At 36.9% G+C, this 22,357-nt stretch overlaps 1 protein-coding gene and 1 long non-coding RNA gene across 7 annotated transcripts in view; one reads left to right on the top strand and one right to left on the bottom strand.

Annotated features, from left to right (window-relative positions):
* Positions 1-22,357, bottom strand: part of SLC2A9 (solute carrier family 2 member 9) — a 283,196-nt gene that overhangs the window by 24,219 nt on the left and 236,620 nt on the right. For all 3 annotated transcript variants that reach the window (XM_074229795.1, XM_074229794.1, XM_074229793.1), the window contains one exon: positions 11,848-11,975. In XM_074229795.1, the coding sequence (XP_074085896.1) occupies positions 11,848-11,975 (128 nt within the window). The remainder of the gene's footprint in view (positions 1-11,847; positions 11,976-22,357) is intronic.
* The window catches only part of LOC141518089 (uncharacterized), a 253,311-nt gene that overhangs the window by 67,613 nt on the left and 163,341 nt on the right, over positions 1-22,357 (top strand). The gene's annotated exons all lie outside the window — the stretch shown is intronic.

Below are 22,357 nucleotides of genomic sequence, written 5' to 3'. Positions count from 1 at the left end.
AAGAAATAGTTATTAAGTGTTTGCTATTTGTTGGACATTGTATTAAGTTCTAGAGATACAAAGAAAGGTAAAAACTGTACCTTTATGTAAGGAACTCATACTTCTATTGTGGGGAGAGGACATGCATATAACTATGTGCATCCATGATATAGGTAGAGTAAATTGGAGGTCATCTCAGAAAGAAGACTCCAGCAGTGGGTTAGTGGTAGGGACGAAGGAAAAGCTTCTTGTTGAAGGTAGGATTTGAGCCCCTGAAGGAAGCTAGGAAGTAGAGATAAAGAGGGAGAACATTCTTGAGCAAGAGGGCTACCAGTGAAAGGCAATGAGTTAGGAGATAGAATGCATTCAGAGGAGGAAGAAGACCAGTTTTACTGGGTCTCATGATAATAAAGAAGAGATAAGGATAAGACTAGCAAGGGGGCAGCTAGGTGGCACAGTGGATAGAGCACATTCCTGGAGTCAGGAAGACCTGAGTTCGATTCTGACTTCAGACACAGTATTTACTTGTGTGACCTTGGACAAGTCCCTTAATCCATATTTCAAACACACACACACACACACACACACACACACACACACACACACAACCCTCCAAAAAAACCCCAAGAAGACTAGCAAGGTAGGAAGGCACAAGGCTGTGAAGGTTTGAAGAGTCAAATAAAAGGATTTTTATATTCAATCCCAGAGGTGTTTGGAAGTCTCATCTTTGGAGGTCTTAAGCCAATTCTCATGGATTTGAAGAAAAAATATCTGTTCAATTACAGGTTGTAGTGGAAGAATTTCGAGAACTCCTTAGAACCTGAGATTCACAATTCTTATACTCTGAAGACAGAGTTTTAATTCCAGTTCTGCCTCTTAGTAGCTGGATGACCTTGATGAGATCGCTTTCCATCTTAGTTTCTTCATCTTCAAAATAAATGTGAAGAAGTCAGAAAAACTTGAATTAATCTGACTGAGATTCAAATGAGATAATATAGTATAAGGCATCTTGCAAACTTTAAAATACAATATAAATGTCCCTAGTACTTAGCATAGTGCCTAATAGCATAGTCTCATAGTAGATACTTAATAAATGTTTATTGGTTATTGATAATCGTTCAGGTGACAAAAAATCCATTTGACTCTCAAGTGTAGAGAGAATAAGGTTAATTAGATGAGATACGGTTGGAAAAATTGAGTAGCACTAGAATAAGGAGGGCTCAGGTTATAGTGCTTACTCTGCCTGGCTTTCAGGATTATCATGAAGATGGGATGAAACCATATTTAGAATCAGTATGTGCTAAATAAATATCAGCTATTAGGGTGCTTATTATCCAGTTTCCTTTAAAGTTCCAATCTAGATTTGCTATGAAAATAACATTAATAGTGACCTTTTTCCCCCAGAAGTCTTTGAGTATGATGACAAGTTATGGTAAATCAATATGGCAGGAAGAGATCTAACTTTGTGGTTGGTTGGTTAATGTTAGTGTTGAAAATTATGTCCATATACTTAGAAATGGAACAGTGTTCTTAGCTTATTCAAGCTGTGGAATCACAGACAACTAGTCCCTTAAGAGATGTGACTTGAATAGAATTCAACAGCCTAACCAACAATTTCAGCAAAAGTCTGAACAGACTGGAGTTGGAAAAATTCATTTGTTTATTGATTCTTGTGACGATACCTGAATTAGTCATTTTATCCATTCTTAGCAAGATCACCAACAAAGGTCTGTTGGAGGCAGGGGGAGTAGTGAGGATAGGAAGAAGAAAGAGAGAAGTCTCAATTGACAGACACAATAACAACACTGGCCCCAGCTCAGAACTTATGATAGGAGTAAGAGAAAGGTACTATTTAACCCACTCCATGTCATTCAAGCTGACCAGGTTATTTATATATACAAATATATGTATATATAAATCTTGGTTAGTATGTCATGAGAATCAAGGTGAGATCACACAAAGGTATGAGTATGAAAATCTAGGGCAGCTAGGTGGTGTAGTGGATAAAGCACCAGCCCTGGAGTCAGGAGTACCTGGGTTCAAATCCAATCTCAGACACTTAATAATTACCTAGCTGTGTGGCCTTGGGCAACCCAGCTAACCCCATTTGCCTTGCAAAAACCTAAAAAAAATCTAGACATGAAATCTGATTCTTCCATTTTCTATGTGTGTCTATGATTGACTCCCTGGGACTTGGTTTGTCACCACTCTGACCTTCTCAAAGGGGGTAATGATACTAGCTTTAAATCTTTGTGCTATTTGATAACACTATGATGCATCTTATTAGTGTTTAGAGTACTGGTGATGTCATCTCAACAAACATTTATTAAACTAAGTGAGTCAAAAACTGTACTAAGTTCTGACATTGTCAGACTCCTATTTAATGGAGAGCATATAGAAGTCTTCTCCCCTGCATTTTGCTATAAGAAGCCCTATTTCTGAGGGGAACTGCCAAGGCTACAGAGCAGTGGAAAAATCTGTGGGTATAAACTGAGGGAAAGAGCCAATAAATCACATCAGAACTATGCATCCTGGACCAGTTATCCAATGGATGTTGAAAAAGAAGGGCAATCTTTCTGATTATACTACTAAGCATTTATCAACTCTGTATCCAAAAAAGAGGGCTCTGTAATCATCTTTAAAAAATTTCAGTAGGCATTCCTCATGGGGAGCTCTCCAGCAAGGCTGACTTTTCCATTATGTCACAGATGCTGAAAGCATGGTAGGGGGTTGGGGATGGGAGGCAAATCTAAGAGACTTGTCGAAGGTCAGGTGATGAGGCATTTCCCTGAGTAGACAAAGTATCGTCCTGTTCCTCAGTGAGTCATATTATATTATTTACTTTCTCAGGATCATTACTGAAATGCCAGCTGCAGTAAATGCAGATGTCACATCATCCTGATGGCTTTTGGAGAGCTAATTCCTGGCTGGGCTCACAATCTTCCCAAATTCAATTTTTTTTTCCCCTCAGACAATTGAGACACTTAAGCATCTCCTACCACATCTTTCTACAGGAAATTTTTCAAAGTGACTATGAAGAGAGTAGAAAGTGACAACCTCTTCCTCAGCAGATTCCCTGCTCTTGACAAGTTTTATAGGAAACAGGCTTTATGCTTTACTCGAGATGTTCTTAAAAGGGAGATGAGACATTGAACATCCCAGGCTTAATTTGGATCTCAATAAAATTATTCTGAATGTTTATTCTCCAAGAGCCCTGTCTGATTCTTGGAGTGGGGCTACAAGACTATCTAAGTTTCTTTTAGAGTTTAATTTAATTAAAAAAAAAAAGAAAAACTGAAAATAATGAGTTGTTAAGACTATTCTTGAGGTTCTATTTCATGAATACTCTCTACAATATCCAAGAGATACAGTTGTCCAGTCTCTGCTTAAATGCCTCCAGTGACAGGCAACTCACTACCTAATGGGGCATCAAAACCTTTTGAATTAAAGATTGAATATAGGCAGTTTAGAAAAGAAATTGGGAAAAAAAGTACTCTTTCATTTAATATTCCTGTTTATGCTGTTCTAATTTGAATTTAGAAACCTTAATGAAATGTCCACACATGTCCATGTTCTCTCTCCTCTTCTCTCTTTCTTTTTAAGATAGTAAATTCCTTGAGGAGAGGGGCTGTGTCACTACTATGTATTTTTTTGGGGGTGGGGGTTGCAAAACAATGGGGCTAAGTGATTTGCCGAAGGTCACACAGCTAGGTAATTATTAAGTGTCTGAAATCACATTTGAACTCAGGTCATCTTGACTCCAGGGTCAGTGCTTTATCCAATACTTAACTGCCCCCATTTCACTACTTTATCTATCTATCTATCTATCTATCTATCTATCTATCTATCTATCTATCTATCTAATTTTTAGGTTTTTGCAAGGCAATGGGGTTAAGTGGCTTGCCCAAGGCCACACAGCTAGGTAATTAAGTGTCTGAGGCCAGATTTGAACTCAGGTACTCCTGACTCCAGGGCCAGTGCCACTGCACCACCTAGCCTCCCCATTTCACTACTTTAAAAAAAATTCTCAGTATCCAACATAGTGTTTGGTACATAGTAGGAGTTTAATAAATGCTTGTTAACTATTGATTAATTAACATTCATAGACTCATTGAGAGAGCTGAAAGAATTTGAAGACCTAGTGTCATCATGGTATCATGGAAACCAACCAGTGTTGGTTCTGTAGTGAGAGAACCTATGTTCAGTCTCTGGGTCTGTCACTTGTCTGTCAGCTGTGTGACCTTAGGCAAGTCACTTGACTTCTGAGCTCCATTTCTTTAGATAAAAAATGAAGAGTTAGGAGTAGATTGACTCTAAGGTCTCTTCCAACCTTAAATCTAAGATTCTGTGAATTATCCTAAATGTAGGTAAATGTTTACATCAGAGAGTAAAGGGTTTTTTCCCTTTTCTTTTGTTGAAACAAGATCTCAAGGCACCAGGTAATACCAATTAGTAGCTCTTTCCCAAAAGAATTCATTTTAACTACCCCAAAGTTCTAATTTTTGTTGTTAATAAGTTGTTTTTCAATTGTGTCTGACTCTTTGTGAACTCATTTGGGGGTTTTCTTGTCAAAGATACTGGAGTTGTTTGCCATTTCCTTCTCTAGCTCATTTTACAGATAAGGAAACTGAAACAAATGACTTTCCCAGGGTTTCCTGGTTAGAAAGTGTCTGAGGCCAGATTTAAACTCATGATGATGAGTCTTCCTAGATTCCAAGCCCCCATTCTAACCACTACATTACATAGTTTCTCTATCAAAACGATTCGCAGGCTGCATGGTCTCCCTCTACTGAATGGTCCAGAGATCTGGAGTTAGGAGCTCTAGATATTTAGTACCTGCCCAGTCATGATCACTTCATAGAGTTTTCCCTTTATCACCTGTAAAATGGGAATAATAATGCTTGCAGTGGGATAATATTGAGGAAGGTACTACTCTGCAGTCAGTCAGACAACAAACATTTATGGAGTTTACCTGAGCCAGGCACTTTGTGTTAAGACTACAAAGGGTGGGCAGCTAGGTGGCGCAATGGATAAAGCACCGGCCCTGGAGTCAGGAGTACCTGGGTTCAAATCCGGTCTCAGACACTTAATAATTACCCGGCTGTGTGGCCTTGGGCAAGCCATTTAACCCCATTTGCCTTGCAAAACCCTAAAAAAAAAAAAGACTACAAAGAAAGGCAAAAGTTCTTTCTTTTAAGATGTACACAATCTAATGAGAGAGATAAGATGCAAATAACTACGTACATACAAGTTATATACAGATTAAATATAAGGTGATCTGAAAGAAGGCGGAAGCTAGATGACTTAGTAGAGAGTCAAAAGAGCCTGAATTCAAAATTTGGCTTTTAACAGGTACCAGTTGTGTGATCCTGGGCAAATCACTTCACCCTGTTTGCCTCAGTTTCTTTATCTTTAAAATGAGCTGGAATAGGAAATGGATCCCACCTCTTTGTCAAGAAAACCCTAAAAAGGGTCCCAAAGAATCAGACAGGACTGAAATGACTGAACAACAATCAATCTGAAAGCAGTGACATTAGCAGCTGGGGAGGGGTAGGGGGATGGTTTCCTGCAAAAGACAGGCTTTGAGCTAAGTCTTGAAGATAGCCAGAGAAACATAAGACTTGGAGGTGAAGGGGTAAAGGATTTTTGGCATGGGCGATGACTGTACAATATCACAGAGATGGGAGAGGGGGTATCATGCCTAAATAGCTGCAAGATCAATGTAGCAAGGTCTTTGAGTATATGGGAGCAAAAGAAGACTGGAAAGATAGAAAAGAGCCAAGTTATGAAGCTTGCAAGCATGATGGAAAGGAGAGGTATTCTTTATAAACTCAAGGAAATCAACTAACATACTGTTTGCTTTTCTTCCAATTCCTTTCTGAAGATGGTGTCTCTTTCCTTGTGATCATTTATTTTCATCTTTTCTGGGAATTCTCCATTACTCTATATTGCCTCCTTATTCCTCCCAGTAGTTTTATGGCATACCAAAATTTAGTCACCATTTACAGGAAAAAACAAAGCAAAATCTCATATATTCAATTAATTGCTGAGTCCTTATTTTTCTGCTTCTGCAATTTCTCTTTCATGTGATCATTTCCATTCATTTCACCTGGTAGCAGTCTAGCTCCCCACCTTCTTCTCTTCTTGTTTAAACTATTGCCATGGCATCCTAGATTAGAGTTGGAGGGGACTTGCAAATATATTTGAACAACATTACTACCTACAATGGACAGCTAGATGGCACAAGGGATAGGGCCTAGAGTTAGGAAGACTCATCTTCCTAAGTTCAAATATGGTCTCAGATGTGGGACCCTGGGCAAGTCATATAACTCTGTTTGCCTCCATCTCTAAAATGAGCTGGAGAAAGGAAATGACAAACCACTCCAGTATCTCTGCCAAGAAAAACCTAAATGGGGTTTCAAAAAGCCAGACACCACTGAAAGGACCTGATCACCACCATTCTCTACAAAAGCCCTGACAAAGTGACCTACCTTCTGCTAGAAGATCTTCAAAGTAATGGAACTGAAATTACTTTCCTATTTCCAAAAGGAAGCCTGTTTTGAAAAACTTTTCCAATAATAAGTTTTTTGTTTTGTTTTTGGTATATTGCACTAGAATCTCTCTCTGCAACTTCCAACAGTTCATCCGAGTTCTCCACCCCCTCTCGCTTCCCTGCAGCTATTTAGAACTAGTCCACTCTGTCTTCCACATGGCTGCCCCCTAAATACTAGAAGACAAATATCAGGCCTTCTCTCCAGGTCAAGTCTTCCCCTCCCAAGGCTGAACATTCTGTGTCTTCAACTAAATTGGAGTGGAATGGTTTTTAGCAAATTTATGTTGCCACCCAGGGTCGGGCATTCTCCATTTTGTCAATATTAGTTCAAAACAAGCCATTCCAGATACATTTTATTGTGCTTTGCTGTACTGTGCTCCACAGATATTATGGGGTTGTTTTATGGTTTTTTTTTTTTTAACAAACTGAAGGTTTGTAGCAACCCTGCAAACAAATATCGAACAACTCTTATCACCATTTTTCTAGAAGTCTTTGCTCACTTCACATCTCTGTGTCACATTTTGGTAATTATTGCAGTGTTTCAAACTTTTTTCATTATTATTATTATTATATCTGCTATGGTCACCTGTGATCAGTGAGCTTTGATGCTACCATTATAATTATTTTGGGGTGCCATGAATCGTAAGATGATGAACTTAAAAAATATGGTGTTGTGTTGTGTTCTGACTGCTCTACCAACTAGCCATACCCCATATCTCTCTCCCTCTCCTCAGGCTTCCCTATCCCCTGAACCAGAATAACATCGAAATCAGGTCAACTAATTACCCTACAATGACCTCCAAATGGTCAAATGTCTTATTTAAATGTCTTATTTAAAGAAATTGCCACAGCTAACCCAATCTTCACTCATTACCCCAATAAGTCAGCAGCCATCAACTTTGAGGAAAGACCCTCCACCAGGAAAAAAAGATTATGACTTGCTTAAAGCTCAAGTGATGATTAGCAATTTTTAACAATGAAGTAATTTTTAAAATTAAGATATACACATTGTTTTTTAGACATGATATTATTGCACACTTAATTGACTACAGTATGGTATAAATATAAACTTTATATGCCCTGGGAAACCAAGACATTCATGTAACTTGCTTTATGATGATATTCACTTTATTATGATGACTGAGACTGAATTTACAGTATCTCTGAAGTATGCTTATATCTCATCCATGATAGTACAGGAGAATCATAATCTCCCTGATTAGAAATTATATGGCCCATTATGTATTAGCTATTTCAATATCATGTTACCCTGTTGATTTAAACTGAGCTTTAAGTCTACTAAAACCCTAAGGTATTTTTTCATTTTTACTATTGTTTTGTCACATTTCTGCTATCTTATAGATATGTATAATTGATTTTTAAATCCATGAATAGGACTTTATCCCTGATAAATTTTATCATATTTATTTCAGGATTTTAGAGCAGAGATTATTAAACTTTTTTTTATGTTAGAGATCTATTTAGCAGTATAGTGAAACTTATAGGACCCCCTCTTCAAAATGTTTTTTAAATGTACAAAATAAAAAAATATATATATACATATATATATATATATATAATTTCAAAGGAAAACAACCATACCAAACTGTTATCTAGCTACCTACTTATCTATCTATCCATCTATCATCTATCAATCTATCTTTCAATATATCAATCTATTTATAAGTTCATGGACCTCTGTTAAGAACCTGTTTTCTAGAGTCAGAAAATTCTGCTTCTGACATTTACTGTATGAACGTAAGTAAATTGCTGATATTCCCCAATTTTATTTTTTACCTGCAAAATGGAGATAATAATAACTAATGTACCTTTTCAAGAGGCTAGTTGTGACTATCAAATGAGTTCATGTGTGGAAAACATTTTCAACTTTTAAAAAAGTGAGATGAATTCAAAATTTCTAGAATTTTGACAGATATTATAGCTCAGTCAATAGTATGAGTATCTTCCTTTTACTCTATTCTATTTGAAAAATCATAATATTTGCTAATATTGTTTCAATTCTATTATTATTCAAAGATCAATGAAAAAATTACAACCATCAGTTTTTCTGTTTTTTGTATTTTAGGTTTTTTGCAAGGCAAATGGGGTAAAGTGGCTTGCCCAAGGCCACACAGCTAGGTAATTATTAAGTGTCTGAGGTTGGATTTAAACTCAGGTACTCCTGACTTCAGGGCCGGTGCTTTATCCACTGTGCCACCTAGCCGCCCCAGTTTATTTTTTTTTAAAGAACACTGTATATCATTTGTAAGGACTTGGTGAATGGATCTCAACTATGTACTTTCTTTTCATCTCATTTATCTTACAACAATCATTTAGAATTTAAGAGTCTCAGTCCTGTATCTATAAAATAGGGATAATAATAACATTTGTTCTACCTACCTCAGAAGGTGGAAAGTCATTCATAAAACTTAAAACCCTATAGAAATATGACTATTATTAGTACTATATTGGATTTCAGCTGCCTAATGACCATTTTTTTGGTCTATATATCCCAATTTGAATAACATTCGCTTGAGAATGTAAACAGAAAAAAAATAAACTCAGTATTTCTGCTTTCTTTTCATCCTCCCTTATCTAAATAATGGCTGTACTTATAAATATGACATAGTTATAAATACATGGAAAGAAATTATGAGTGCAAGGAAAAAATCCATAAAAGACAAATTTAAAGAGAGAGATGTTCTGTTTATACCAACTTATGATAATAGCTAGCATTTCTATAGCACATTAAAGTTTGCCAAGTGCTTTATTAATATCACTTCTTTTGATTCTCACAACAACCTGTGAGATTGTTGTTGTAGTTGTTCAGTTGCTTCAGTCACGTCTGAGTCTTCATGACTCTTTTTTTTTTTTGGCAACTATCCTAGAGTAGTTTGTCATTTCTTTCTCTGGCTAATTTTATAGAAGAGGAAACTGAGTCAAAGAGGTTTTAAGTGACTTGCACAGAGTCCTAGAGCTAGGAAACAGATGAAACCAGATTTGAATTCAGGAAAATGAATCTCCCTGAAAAACAGTTTGGCACTCCATCCACCGTGCCACCAAGCTGCCCCACCCTGTGAGACAGGTGCTATGATTATCTTCACCTTCAGACACAGGAACTGAGGCATATACAAGTTCAGTGGTTTGTCTGGGGTCACACTGATAGTAGATATCTGAGGGAGGATTTGAACTTAAGTCTTTCTGATTCTAAATCAAGTGTTCTGTCCCCTAAGCCACCCAATTACTTCCTTCTTCCTTATCATTTCCCCTTAGAAATGGTTTCTGTTGTGTTTTCAAAAATATCATTTATGACTGAGGTAGCTATATTTAAAGTATAGTATGATTTAAGGTTATTTTTTAAAAATTGTCTGATGAACTGCTTTAATTCAGAGAATTTTAGAGTTGGAAAGGGTTATTGTCTTGTGCAAAGAGGCCATTTTATATATAAAGAAAGTGAGATGTGAGAGATTAAAAGTCATAAAGTTGGCAGAGCTGGGCCTCAAACTCAGGTCTTTAGGATCATTGTCCTGGAGCTCATTGCTCTTTTCAGTACAATATATTTCATGGCCAACTCTCTGGTGAAACATATTGCAACAATACTGTTAAACCATAGAGAACCCATAGAATATTAGAGTAGAAGGAAGCCTTAAAAGATATTTAGATATTTAGGAGTCTACTCTTGGATTCAAGGGAAGAGGAGGAAACAAAAGGCTTTCTCAGTTTGTCCTCATTTTTAAGACTGGTACTGTTCTCTCTCTCTCTCTCTCTCTCTCTCTCTCTCTCTCTCTCTCTCTCTCTCTCTCTCATCTATCCATCTATCCATCCATCTAGCTATATCAACTGAAGAATGTGGGGGGGGAAGAATGGATTGACATTTAATTTAAAATTCTTAGAGAAGATTTGAAATCTCAGCCTGTAGATTCCCCTAAGCATTATGAATATTTTACTGACTCTTGGTTGTATTATTTGTAAAAACAATTCAAGCTTGGAAAAGTCATTTAGAATAAAAATTAGACTGAAAAGACATTTTATGATTTCACTTGAAAGAGTTTGTTTGACTCCAGAAAAAATATCAAATGAAATTTGTGACTACCTGATTCCATATTCCAAGCCATGCCTAGATTCTGAGTGTCAGTGTTAGCCCATTTAAAGCAGCTAAAAGAAATTAATTTAAAAACAGAGAATGTCAAAGCTGGTAGGGGTTTAAAATGTAGATTGTTAGAATTGGAATTCAATTTAATTCAGCTAACATTTATTAAGGGCCTGCTACTGACATAGCTGTCTGCAAACCAAATTGCCTGCACTATTACTATTGTCTTCATTTTCTGTGTTCCCTTTCCTTTGGAATTTTGGACTTTGTCTTGGGTTGCTGGATTATGATAAGAAAGCTTTCACTTTCTCTTGTCTGGAAGCAGGCCTCCACTTCACTTCTTGGTTCCCAAACCATGTCATTATTCTTTCTAGCTCTCCTTTATGTATAACTTTTGACCATTAGAATATATGGTCAATGGAAAATTTCTTTTATTTGCATTCCCAATGCTCAGGATAGTGCCTGGTATATGACAAACCTTAATACTTTATCAATTAATTAATGACCCTATACTAAACACTAATGACCAAAAAAATGAAAAAAAATGACAGTCCCTTTCCTCAAAGAGTTTATAATCCATCTTTTTAGGAATGGAAACATATAAACATTCAAATAATAATAATAAATTGATGATATTTGGACAGAAAAATTGGAGGAAGGCATTATTACTTTTATCTGGAAGGAACCTTAACACAGGATGGAATCTCAAGAGTTTGAAGGGGGATTAAGATAATTTGGACTTTTAATTTTATAGATAAAGGAAAACTAAGGCCCAGAGGAAATAAAGTTACTTTCCAATATGAAAATGTTCATCAAAATGAAGAACAGATTCATACATAGATCTGGAATTGCAGAGAATCCCAGAGGCCATTTGTGCCAACCCCTTTATTTTATAAATGAAGAAATGGAAGTTCAGGGAGGCTGTGACTTATTCAAGATCCTACAAGTAATAATCATTAGAGAGGGGATTCAAATGCTGGACCTCTAAGTCCAGAGCCAGTGCTCTTTCTACTGTAAGAAGAGATTTTCACTTGGTTTTTAACCTTAAGTACAAATTACTCTCTTCTTGTGGAGAAGATAGATTACCTTTCTCCTAACCTCTTTCATTATTATATAGAAAGTCATTATTTCTCCTCTTTTTTTTTTGCCTTCATCTCCTTCTTTTAGAGTTGCAAGGATATTTAGGAAAAAGTGGAAGGAAAATAAATATCACCGTGGAACATACCACTATGTAGGGGAAAAGGAGCCCCACTACAAAATTGGAGAGCCAGTTGATGGTCCCTGCAATCATGTAGGCAGCTGGCCGCTGAGACTGCTGGAAAAACTCTCCAGTCAAGATGAATGGGATTCCACCTGAAATAGACCAGTTGAGATGCAGAATTAATAAAAGCCCATCGGTTGTCATTCCTCCAAGCATCAATACTCAAATGCCAATCTGGCAAATATTCACAACATGTCTAGGATTCTCTTATGACCTCTTATGGGTCTTCATGTTCAAGTGAAAAGGGGATGTCCAGAACACACTGAATTCCTGCTTCCTCCACATAACATTTACATCTTGGATGTTTAAGCATTGTCTTTGCATGGCATCACAAATTTGATTGCTGTCCAAACAAAATTCCCAGTGCTCCCTGACATACTGTTGATCTTGTGTAGGGTATCTAGGATGTCTCCAAATACAGTAATAGATATTGAAAACTTAAGTTTGCTTGTGAAAAATGCAGTTTGGAAGAAGGTTCAGTGGCATGAGGCCAGGACTAAGAGATAGGAATCCTGCCAATGATCAGTCCTATATGGCTTTCAACATCCCACAGAGAATCTTGGGGACAAGTTTCCTTGTCTGTAGAATGCAGGGGAGCAGATCATCTTTTTTAAAAAAGATTTTATTTATTTTGAGTTTTACAATTTTTCCCCTAATCTTACTTCCCTCCCCCCACCCCCCACCACAGAAGTCAATTTGCCAGTCTTTATATTGTTTCCATGGTATACATTGATCTAAATTGAATGTGATGAGAGAAAAATCATATCCTTAAGAAGAAACATAAAGTATAAGAGATAGCAAGATCAGACAATATGATATCAGCTTTTTCTTCTAAATTAAAGATAATAGTCCTTGGTCTTTGTTCAAACTCCACAGTTCTTTCTCTGGATATAGATGGTATTCTCCATCACAGACAGCTCCAAATTGTCCCTGATTGTTGCACTGATGGAATGAGCAAGTCCATCAAGGTTGACCATCACCCCCATGTTGCTGTTAGGGCATGCATTGTTTTTCTCATTTGGCAGCAGATTATCTTAAGGTCCCTATCAACTCTCACTTTCTGTAGTAAGGTTCTCTGCCTTCTGAATGACAATATGCTTCATTTGGTCTCCCAAGGGTTAGGTTAAAGCAAACACATGGATTTGGGATTTCTGGAAATACAATCTTGAGGTTTATTGTTATGGGATTCAGCAGACAAACAAAGAGCTTACTGACACTATCACAATATAAACAGAAGTTTGTCTCCAAATAAAAGAATCTGGTCTCCACCCAGTCTGAGGATGAAGAAAGTGTGTTGGTGGAAAATACACTCATAACTGGTAGGAGAATAAGGCAGAAGGAGAATGGCATTGTGAGCAAGTTAATAGACCATTCAATCTAAATGCTGCAAGCTTCAGTAGACTAACAGAGAATTAACAATGGAAAAGTACAAACTATTTTGCCAATATATTTCTATGAATGTTAGGACCAATTATTCCAGGGATGGGGAATCTTTTTTCTGCCAAGGGCCATTTGGGTATTTATAACATAATTTGAGGGTTATATTTGGTCAAATATTTAATTAATTCACTCCTAAAAAGCTACTAGATTTATTGAATTTCTGGTTGCCTCAGCAACATCAGATCAATATGGTGAGCTGGAGGTTTCCTATCTCTGACTTATCTTAAGAGACTCCATATTGAAGTCTTAGTATTATAAATATTATATTCAACAATTGCCAATTTGATAATTTATATCAAAATATAAAGTTTACTATGATCATACATTCAAAAAGAAAAGTAGGCTCATTGATTTAAAAATGGAAAGGACCTAAGATGTCATCTAGTCTAACCCTGTATCATTTATGATGAGAAATATAAGGACAAGAGAAAGTAAATAACTTGCCAAAGGTGATCAAACTAATGTAATGTGGGAGAGATGATTTTAAACTCAAGTACCAGATAGTACCCCAAATTCAGTGATCTTCTCTATGTCATACTGTAACCTATGATACAAGAATATAGTTATCTATCTGTTATAACTAAAAATATTTCATGGTATAAATAAATATGCTAAATATAAATATAAATTAAAAATTAAATATACAGTCATCAGCACATACAGAGCCTAATTCTAGATAGCGTGAATCAACCTGGTTTCTTTAACTGGTGAATATGAATTTAAGATAGATAAAAGCATTTATACTAATGTGAAGATATTCTGGAAAAATAGATAGAAATGTCACCATTAAATGACACTTCCAATTAATTTAGGGTAGCTGGAGGGCATAATGGAAAGAGTACTGGACCTGGAGTCAGGAAGACTTGATCTTCATGAGTTCAAATCTGACCTCAGACATTTATTAATCCATTTTGCATCATTTTTGTCATCTCTAAAATGAACTGAAGAAGGAAATGGAAAAGCACTCCAAAATCTTTTCCAAGGAAAACCCAAAATGTCATCATGAGGAGTCAAGAATGACTGGAAATGACTAAAACAACAAATGACTAATTTCAAAAAAAAAGAATGAAAAGAAGAGGAAAAAAGGGAAAAGGAAGGATGAAAAAGCAAGTTTTAATTATATTCTTTCACACATGAATATAGTGTATGATAACTATATATTGACTTGACTTTGATGGACTATGAAGATGCCTTATATATGGAACATTGCATCCATTCTAGACAATTTGCTTTTCTTGATGCAAACTAAAATTATATCAACTTTCTTTTTTTCCCTGAGACTATATCATGCTGTTGATGTATACTGAGGTAACTCTTAAGGAAAGTCCCAAGATTTTTCCATGTGAATTTCTTCCAAGTCAAAAATCCTCATGCTGTAATTGACATTTATTTTTAAAAATGTAATTATGCTTTCCAACTTCAAGCCTTTAATCAAGTTGCTACCTGCACTTAGCATCCTCCCCTCTACCTGTTGAATTTATTCCCATCCATTAAGGCCCAACTCAAAAGTTGCCTTCTTCATGGAGCCCTCTGGAATATTCCTAGTACACTTTTCTTCAAGACTACCCACTGTTAGCATAAGAGCAAAAGCTCCTTCTAACTGTCTATTTAGACAGGGATGGTGCCTTCTCTAAAACTGACAAAATGGGCTTTATTAAAAATTCATTTCAAGTCCTCCTTTCTCCAGGAATCCTCTCTTACTTTACTAGCATCATATTCCCCATCACTGTAATTCTGTCTACCACCTGCTCATTCCCCTGGTCTTATTTCCAAAAACAAAAATCTAACACACACACAGACACAGACAAAACAAGGACTGCTCCATAGATACAAGGTTATTAAGCATTTCCCATTTTGTTTTATAAAATGTCTAGATGACCTATTAGGTGAGCTTGTCCTGAGAACTGACGATTATAGAAATACTGTGCATATTCAAATAGTGTGATGGGATGAGGGACACTCCCACCCTGAGCTGGAAGTCTGGAGATGTGGATGGGAATCCTGACTCAGCTGCCAACTTGTTTGGCAAGTCACTTGATTCACTTGATCTATCTCCAGGCTGACATGAACTGGGTAACCAGTAAGATCTTTTCTGGCTCTGGCATTCTATGTTATGAGGTTGATTCTACCTCTGATGGATGGTTTTATGAACTTTTTCAGCTCTGGCATTCTAAAATTTTATGAGCTTGATTGTCCCTACTATATAAGTGATAAAACTGAGATGATAAGAAATCAAATGACTTTTTCCAGGGCCTTGCAATTTGTAATAGTAATCACAATGCTAGCTGTCCATTCCCATGCATTTTAATTGACTACTGAGCCACTGTGATGCCATTCATTGTCTTATGCTAGATATCTATAATAAGATAGAGTATCTTCTCTTTCCAGAGTCTGGTCCACTAAAGAATTCTCCTGGTGCCAGACAACAGCATTAGTGAATGGCCTCCAGGCAAATAGAAGGCTGCTTTTTACTGCCAGAGAAATAATCCTCCCATGAGATGTGGGAAAGCCTCAGGAGGCTGTGTGATGCCAACAGGGAATCCACCATGGCAGTCACACTCAAATAGCTGCCTGAGGCATGTATTGTGTACTGAACTTCCCACTTGGCCAATTAAAAAATACAGCACAGAAAAGTTCACACCTCCTAGGTTTCAGAACAGAAAGAACCTTGGGATTGACTAGTCTGGGCTACACATTTTGCAGATGAGGAAAGTGAGGTCCAAAAAGGTAAAAAAAAAAATAACAGCTCTCATCTCCCTCTGAGGGATAACAAGGTCATTTCACTCTCCTCAGTGAGCAGCATATATGTGTGTGGGGGGGAGGGGGAGCTTCTTAGAGGAAAGGAATCTCTTCCAGATAGAAAGCAGGCTTCATCCAATCAGCAATTATTAATTTATTCAATACTTTGTGCTCTCTATTCTGCTAGGTGCTGGGAACAGTGGAGAGATATGAAACAGAGTCCTTGTTCTAAAGATTATAGTTCTGATGGGAAGAGGACATAAACTTGAAAAGTTAAAGAACCTTAGAATGATATAAGAAATGGCACAGGAAGCCCAGAGAAGCAGTGCAAGTCTATAATACCAGCTACCAAATGGGCAGAGGTTGGTGGTTCTCTTCAGCTTGAAAGTGCTAAGCCAAAGGGACCTGTTCTGATCAGGTTGTTGCACTATGGAGAGCTCATCATATTAGTGCCAGATTAGGACAGAATGGAAAGAAGGAAGGAAGGAAGGAAGGAAGGAAGGAAGGAAGGAAGAAAGAAAGAAAGAAAGAAAGAAAGAAAGAAAGAAAGAAAGAAAGAAAGAAAGAAAGAAAGAAAGAAAGAAAGAGGAGGGAAGGAAAAAACACATGATTCAGCAAAGCACCAAATGGATGAGACAGTATTAGAGTTCAGAGGAGGGGCACTACCTTTAATAGTCTGTCTGGTTCAACTCACAAATGCTACCATATTTAGCTTTCTTTGTAATGCTTTTCTCTGTTCACATCAATCTTCTGCTCAAAAACTTTCAGTGGTAGCCTCTTACCCACTGAATGAACTTCTTAGCCCAGCATTCAAAACCTTCTATAGCTGCTTTACCTTTGAGGCTTATCTTACTCTGCTCCACTGCCAAACTGGATTACTCACTATCCTTCACCAATATTCTCCTGTCTGGTTTTGTCATGTTCTTCCATTGGTTTTCTACCCTGCAAACTAGGCTCTACCCCTAAACCCCATTTTGCCCATTTGTTTGATCTTCTCCCTGTCCCTTGGAATTGAACCTCCCTTTGTAGTGAAGGAACAGTGCAACAAAAACAAGCAATATAGGCACCACTCCTGAAAATATAGGAATCATTCTGCCCCTCTCCCTCCCTGCCTCTCTATAAGAGAAGAAGGTCTATTATCTGAGACTATTCTTGGTTTTTCAGCTATTCAATCTGGCTTCCCTTTAGTGATCTTTTCCTTTATATCATTAAAGTCATTTTATATACTTTTACTCTGGTTCCATTTATTTCACTTGGCATCTCATCATATAAATCTTCACATATTTTTCTGAGTTCATAGTTGTCTTTTCTTATTGCACAAGAATATTTGATTATATTCATCCTAAAGTTTGTTGTTTGTTTAACCATTTCTCAAATGATAGATGTCCATCCTACTAATTCTTTGATGCAATCTCTTTTGTGATTCCCTGAGAAGGAAATAATCTCTCTTTCATCTGATCTCAAAGATCTATATATTTAGCTAATGCTCTTATCATGTTCTAATTTGTTTTATTTACATTCATATAGATGTCTTACCATCCCTATGTCTAATTGCTTATCAATGTCACTTCTATCTCCACTCTTGCATATAGAATACCTTCTCTCTATTCATACAGCCATCACCTTTTCACTTTTTCCCTGACTTCTAATTATTCTCTCTTCCACAATCCTGTCTCCACCTAAATCTCTTTTCTCCTTTTTGTGATTTTTTTGATGATTTCAGTGATTTGACCATCTCTCCTTGATCAAGGAGTTTCAGTAGTACCTTATTACTACTAAGGTTTAAAAAAGAAAACTTGTATGCTACTTAAAAGTTTTTATAACCTGGCCTGTTTCTACCTTTTCAGTCTTCTTATCTGCTTCCTTCTTCAAACTCTAGGACTCATTGAAAATAACCTATGTGTCCCATATTGAGATCCCAGTCTGCTATCTCTATGCTTATGAGTTTCTTTATGCTCTAAACACTTCCTAGTCACACTGCTTTCTTCAAGATTTCGCTCAAAGCTCATCTTCTGCAGGAGTCCTATCCTGGTCTGACTCAATGGCTGATACCTTTTCATCCTATATGAGCCTCCATTTACTCTCTTCTTGTCTATTTATGTCTTGTTTCCCCATTGGAATGTGTCCCTGCTTTCCTATCTCCAGTGCTTAACACAGTGCTTTGTAAATAGGGGAAGGGGACAGGAAATATTTATACAGAGACTGGGACCTGTGTCCTTCAATGAAGATCATGATCACCTGACAAATTCTCATCCTCTTTTATTCTTGTCCACCTCTTTCCTTAAGTTGTATACTGAGAGGATCCTCCCTACATAGCAGAGGTTCTTTAATTACTTTGGACTTTTCAGTTTGGCATCTAGGCTCTCACTTAGACATACAAAGTGTGTTGGCACATTCTTTACCATTCATCTTTCCCTTCACCTCAAAGGGAAGGAAACACCACCGCAAGATGTTTGGACACATTCTATGAATGCTGATGAGCTGTTTGCTTTCATTCTTCCTTCCCTTTAAGATAACATTAAGATTCCTCTGTGTCTTTCAAATGGTATGTAGCTGATCAAGTATCCAGCTCTTCCTAATTTCTTTTTCTTAAATGCTATTATTAATTCTTCATATTGCTGTTGTTGTTCTTTGATTTTTGAAGAGCAACACCACCAGTTCCTCATGTAGTAATGGGTACTTTGGGTACTTTGGGTAATGAGTTGATAAAAGTCTAAAAATAGTGGCTTCCACTACTACTTTCACTTATGAGAATAGATTACTAGAGAAACAGTTGATCTATTCTTTTTTTTTTGTTCTTTCTTTTGGTTTCTTCCATAAATGATCTCGGGATGACCTGACTTAGCTGGGTGTCATAATAACCTTTCTGTTGGTTTGTTTTCTTTTTGTTATTTTGTGCTGTATTACTATTTATGATATGCTATCTCTCTCTCCTTCATGTTTTATAAGTAAATTTGTATTGTGAAGTGGTTTTATTCTTAGCTGCCATCCTTGCTTCCTTTAGACTCCTTTCTGTGGATATCAATTCAATTCAATAAACATGTATTAAACACCTGCAATGGTTAAGTATTGACTATATGAATTCAACAGAAGTAATAGGAATAGGAAGGCAGTCTAGGTATAGGAGTGGTGTACACAAAGGCAAAGAAGGGTGAAGAGAGTAGTCCAGTTTACCTTGGAGTATAGAGTAGATGGAATGAGATCACATAAAATAGAGCTGGAAAGATAGGGATGATCTTAGTTTGTTCAAAGTCTTGAATGAATTATAAAAGTAGTGGTATTAATAAAAGCTATCATTTATGTAATGCTTTAAGGTTTGCAAAATAATTAACTGTGCCCATGCTTAGGTGAGTGTGAGGGAAACATTCCATTGGATAATACCTGATGGGGTAGCTAGGTGGTACAGTGGACAGAGCACCAGCCCTGGATTCAGGAGGATTTGAGTTCAAATCTGCCTTCAGATACTAAATAATTACCTAGTCATTTGATCTTAGGCAAATAACTCAGCCCCGTTGCCTTGCAAAACCAAAACAAAACAAAAAAAAAAAGATTTGGATAATACCTAGAACTTGCTTTGCATTTTTTTTGTTTGTTTTTAAGCAACACAAGAGAGAAAAAGAAAAAAAATTGCAGTAAGGAAGGAAAAAAGTCATGTGTTTCATCTTCTCTCCAACATTTATTAGTTGTAGTCTTGAGAAACTAATTTAAACTCTCTGGGTTTCAGAAGCCTCATCAAAATGAGTATAATGGTACATTATGTGCCTGAAGGTAAAGGCTAGACTATATGATCTCTTAAGGTCTCCACTGGCTATAGAATTTATGATTCCATGAATTCCTTGGAGGAAAGCTTCCTGTAAACATGAAATACTGGTTACTCTGAAGGGTTGGACCAAAGTTGTAATGAGCAATTTTTTTTATGCTATAAGCAAGCAAACACAAAACATGTCCCCAAATCAATTTTTAAAGAAATTTATACTGGAGAGAGGTGAAAAGTAGGTTGGGGGAAGCTGGAGTAGAGCATAAATTGGGTCCAACTACTGGGAGAAGGAAGCTATAGTGTTGCCTATTTTAACTATTCTCACTAGTTATTTGCTAAGTTTAATTATTTCATTCATTAGTAGTTAAGATTCTAGGTTGAAATGAGTATGGAAACTTAGTGATTTTTTTTCAAATCACCCTCAAGGCTTGAAATTAGCTTGCATGTTTGTTCCAAAAGCATGGTTGCTAATACCTGTGGGATACTCAGTCTGTTTCTAATAGTTTCAGATAAAATTAGAAAATATGTAATTTTAACACTAAAACAGAATATAATCATAGGATTATATAATGAGAGCTGAGAGCACAGAGAACATAGAATGTTAGAAGTAGAAGGGATGTTAGAATACGGAACAAAGAAAATTAGCATCCCTAAACTCATAGGTATGTTGTGAGGAAGGTGCTAAGTAAACTACAAAATGCCACATAGTTTAATTGTCTCATTTTATAGGTAAGGAAACTAAGGTTCAGAGAAATAAACTGCTTTGTCCAACACTACAACTAGTTAAGAGTAGATCTAGGATCCAGCTTTCTGCCTCTCACCTGAGTCATCTTGTCCTTGTAGCATTTAGCTTAATATAGCTGAAAGCATCCCATTCTAGAATTTGTGGCAGGATTGAAAATTTCTTGAGGATGGAGAATTTCCTGCTCTCTTGCACACTGAGCTGCAAGATTTAGGAGAGAAGTCCCAGATACTGAGGAGTGACATTACTTTACTTAGGGACAGTTAGTAGAAATGTCAGAGGAGGGATCTGAATCCAGTTCTTCCTGATTTTAAATCCATTCTCTATTCAGTCAGTTGAAGATGATGTTTGTCCTTCATTTTTGAAGACCATGACAACAGGGAGATCATGCCATGGCAAGCATATGAATTGAATTTGAGTGAGGGGGTGCTGTGCTAAGTCCCCAACCTCACTTTCTCCTCCAGAGTCATCTGGTTCCCATGACCAGATATCAGGACAATTGGAGATGACCTTGGATGCAAGGCAATCACAGTTAAGTGAATTATTCAAGATCACATAACCAGTAAGTGTCTAACACCAGGTTTTAACTCAGGTATTTCTGACCCCGGAGTCAATGCTCTACCCACTGCACCATCTGGCTGTCCTAATTCAGTCCATTAGTATGTTACTAAATATATCACTAAACATGCATTTATTAAATAATGACTATGTATTAAATGTTGTGTAAAGTATTGGTTTAAAAATGGGGCAAAACACCAGTTCCTGTCCTTGAGTAGCTCATATGTTAGTGATTAAACCAACTTGCAAATAACCTTGTCCATCTAAGACAGAGATGATGGAAATGGGAAGGCACTAGCAGTAGGGACAGACATTGGAAGGATTTCTTGCAGAAGCTGGGTTTTTAACTGAAACTTGGAAGAATATAGGGTAACCAGGAGGCAAAGAGGAGCAGGGAGAGCACATCAGGTGGAGGGGAAAGCTGGTCAGTAAAAATGCTCAGAAATGTGACATAGGGTTTCTAGTGCAAAGAACTGCAAGAAGGCCAATGTCACTGGTTAGAAGAAGACATGGAGAGGAAAAAAGTACAAGAAAACTGCAAGGGTGCAATGGAACCTGGCTAGGAAGGACTTTATATTTGAACCCGGAATTAAGAGGGATACCCAGAGTAGAGCCATGGTGGACATTGAGCATTAATAAATGTTAACTTGGATGAAAACCCTGTCAGGGAAAATGTTAAAGAGTGGTCAGATGTGTAGGATTGGGAGAGGGAAGCACCATGAAAAACTAGACATAAAGGAGAAAGGCAGGTAGAAGAGGGTGATTGAGAATACATCAAGAAGGATAAGGACAGGGAAAAGGTCAATTTGACAAATAAAAGATCATTTATTGCTTTGCAGAGAGTAGTATCATTGAATGATGAGACCAGAAGCTAGGCTGTGGAGAGTTTATAGAGGAAAGTAAGTGGAAGCTCTGACCATAGAGGGCCTTGTTAAGCAGTTTACCTATGAAAGGAAGATGTTATTGAGGGCTAGCAGGAATATATGCATCTAGTAAAGGTGTTTTAAAGGTTAAGGAGATATGGTTGTGTTTGTAGGAGGTAGGGAAACAGACAATATTCAGGAAGAGGTTTAAGATTAGTGAAAGATTGGAGGATCCAATTGAATTGGAAATCCATCATACAACATATTTCTTAAAATAGGGATAGGAATAGGGATATGATCTTTGATTTGATTAATATAGGGAACTTACATTTGAGGAAACCTTTTGATAAAGGATATTGGCATCTTCTCTCTAAT

Source organism: Macrotis lagotis, chromosome 3 (assembly GCF_037893015.1).
Source record: "Macrotis lagotis isolate mMagLag1 chromosome 3, bilby.v1.9.chrom.fasta, whole genome shotgun sequence".
Classification (NCBI taxonomy): Eukaryota; Metazoa; Chordata; class Mammalia; order Peramelemorphia; family Peramelidae; genus Macrotis; species Macrotis lagotis.
The sequence above is the reverse complement of the archived record's forward strand: the minus strand, read 5'-3'. Positions and strand labels throughout refer to the sequence as shown.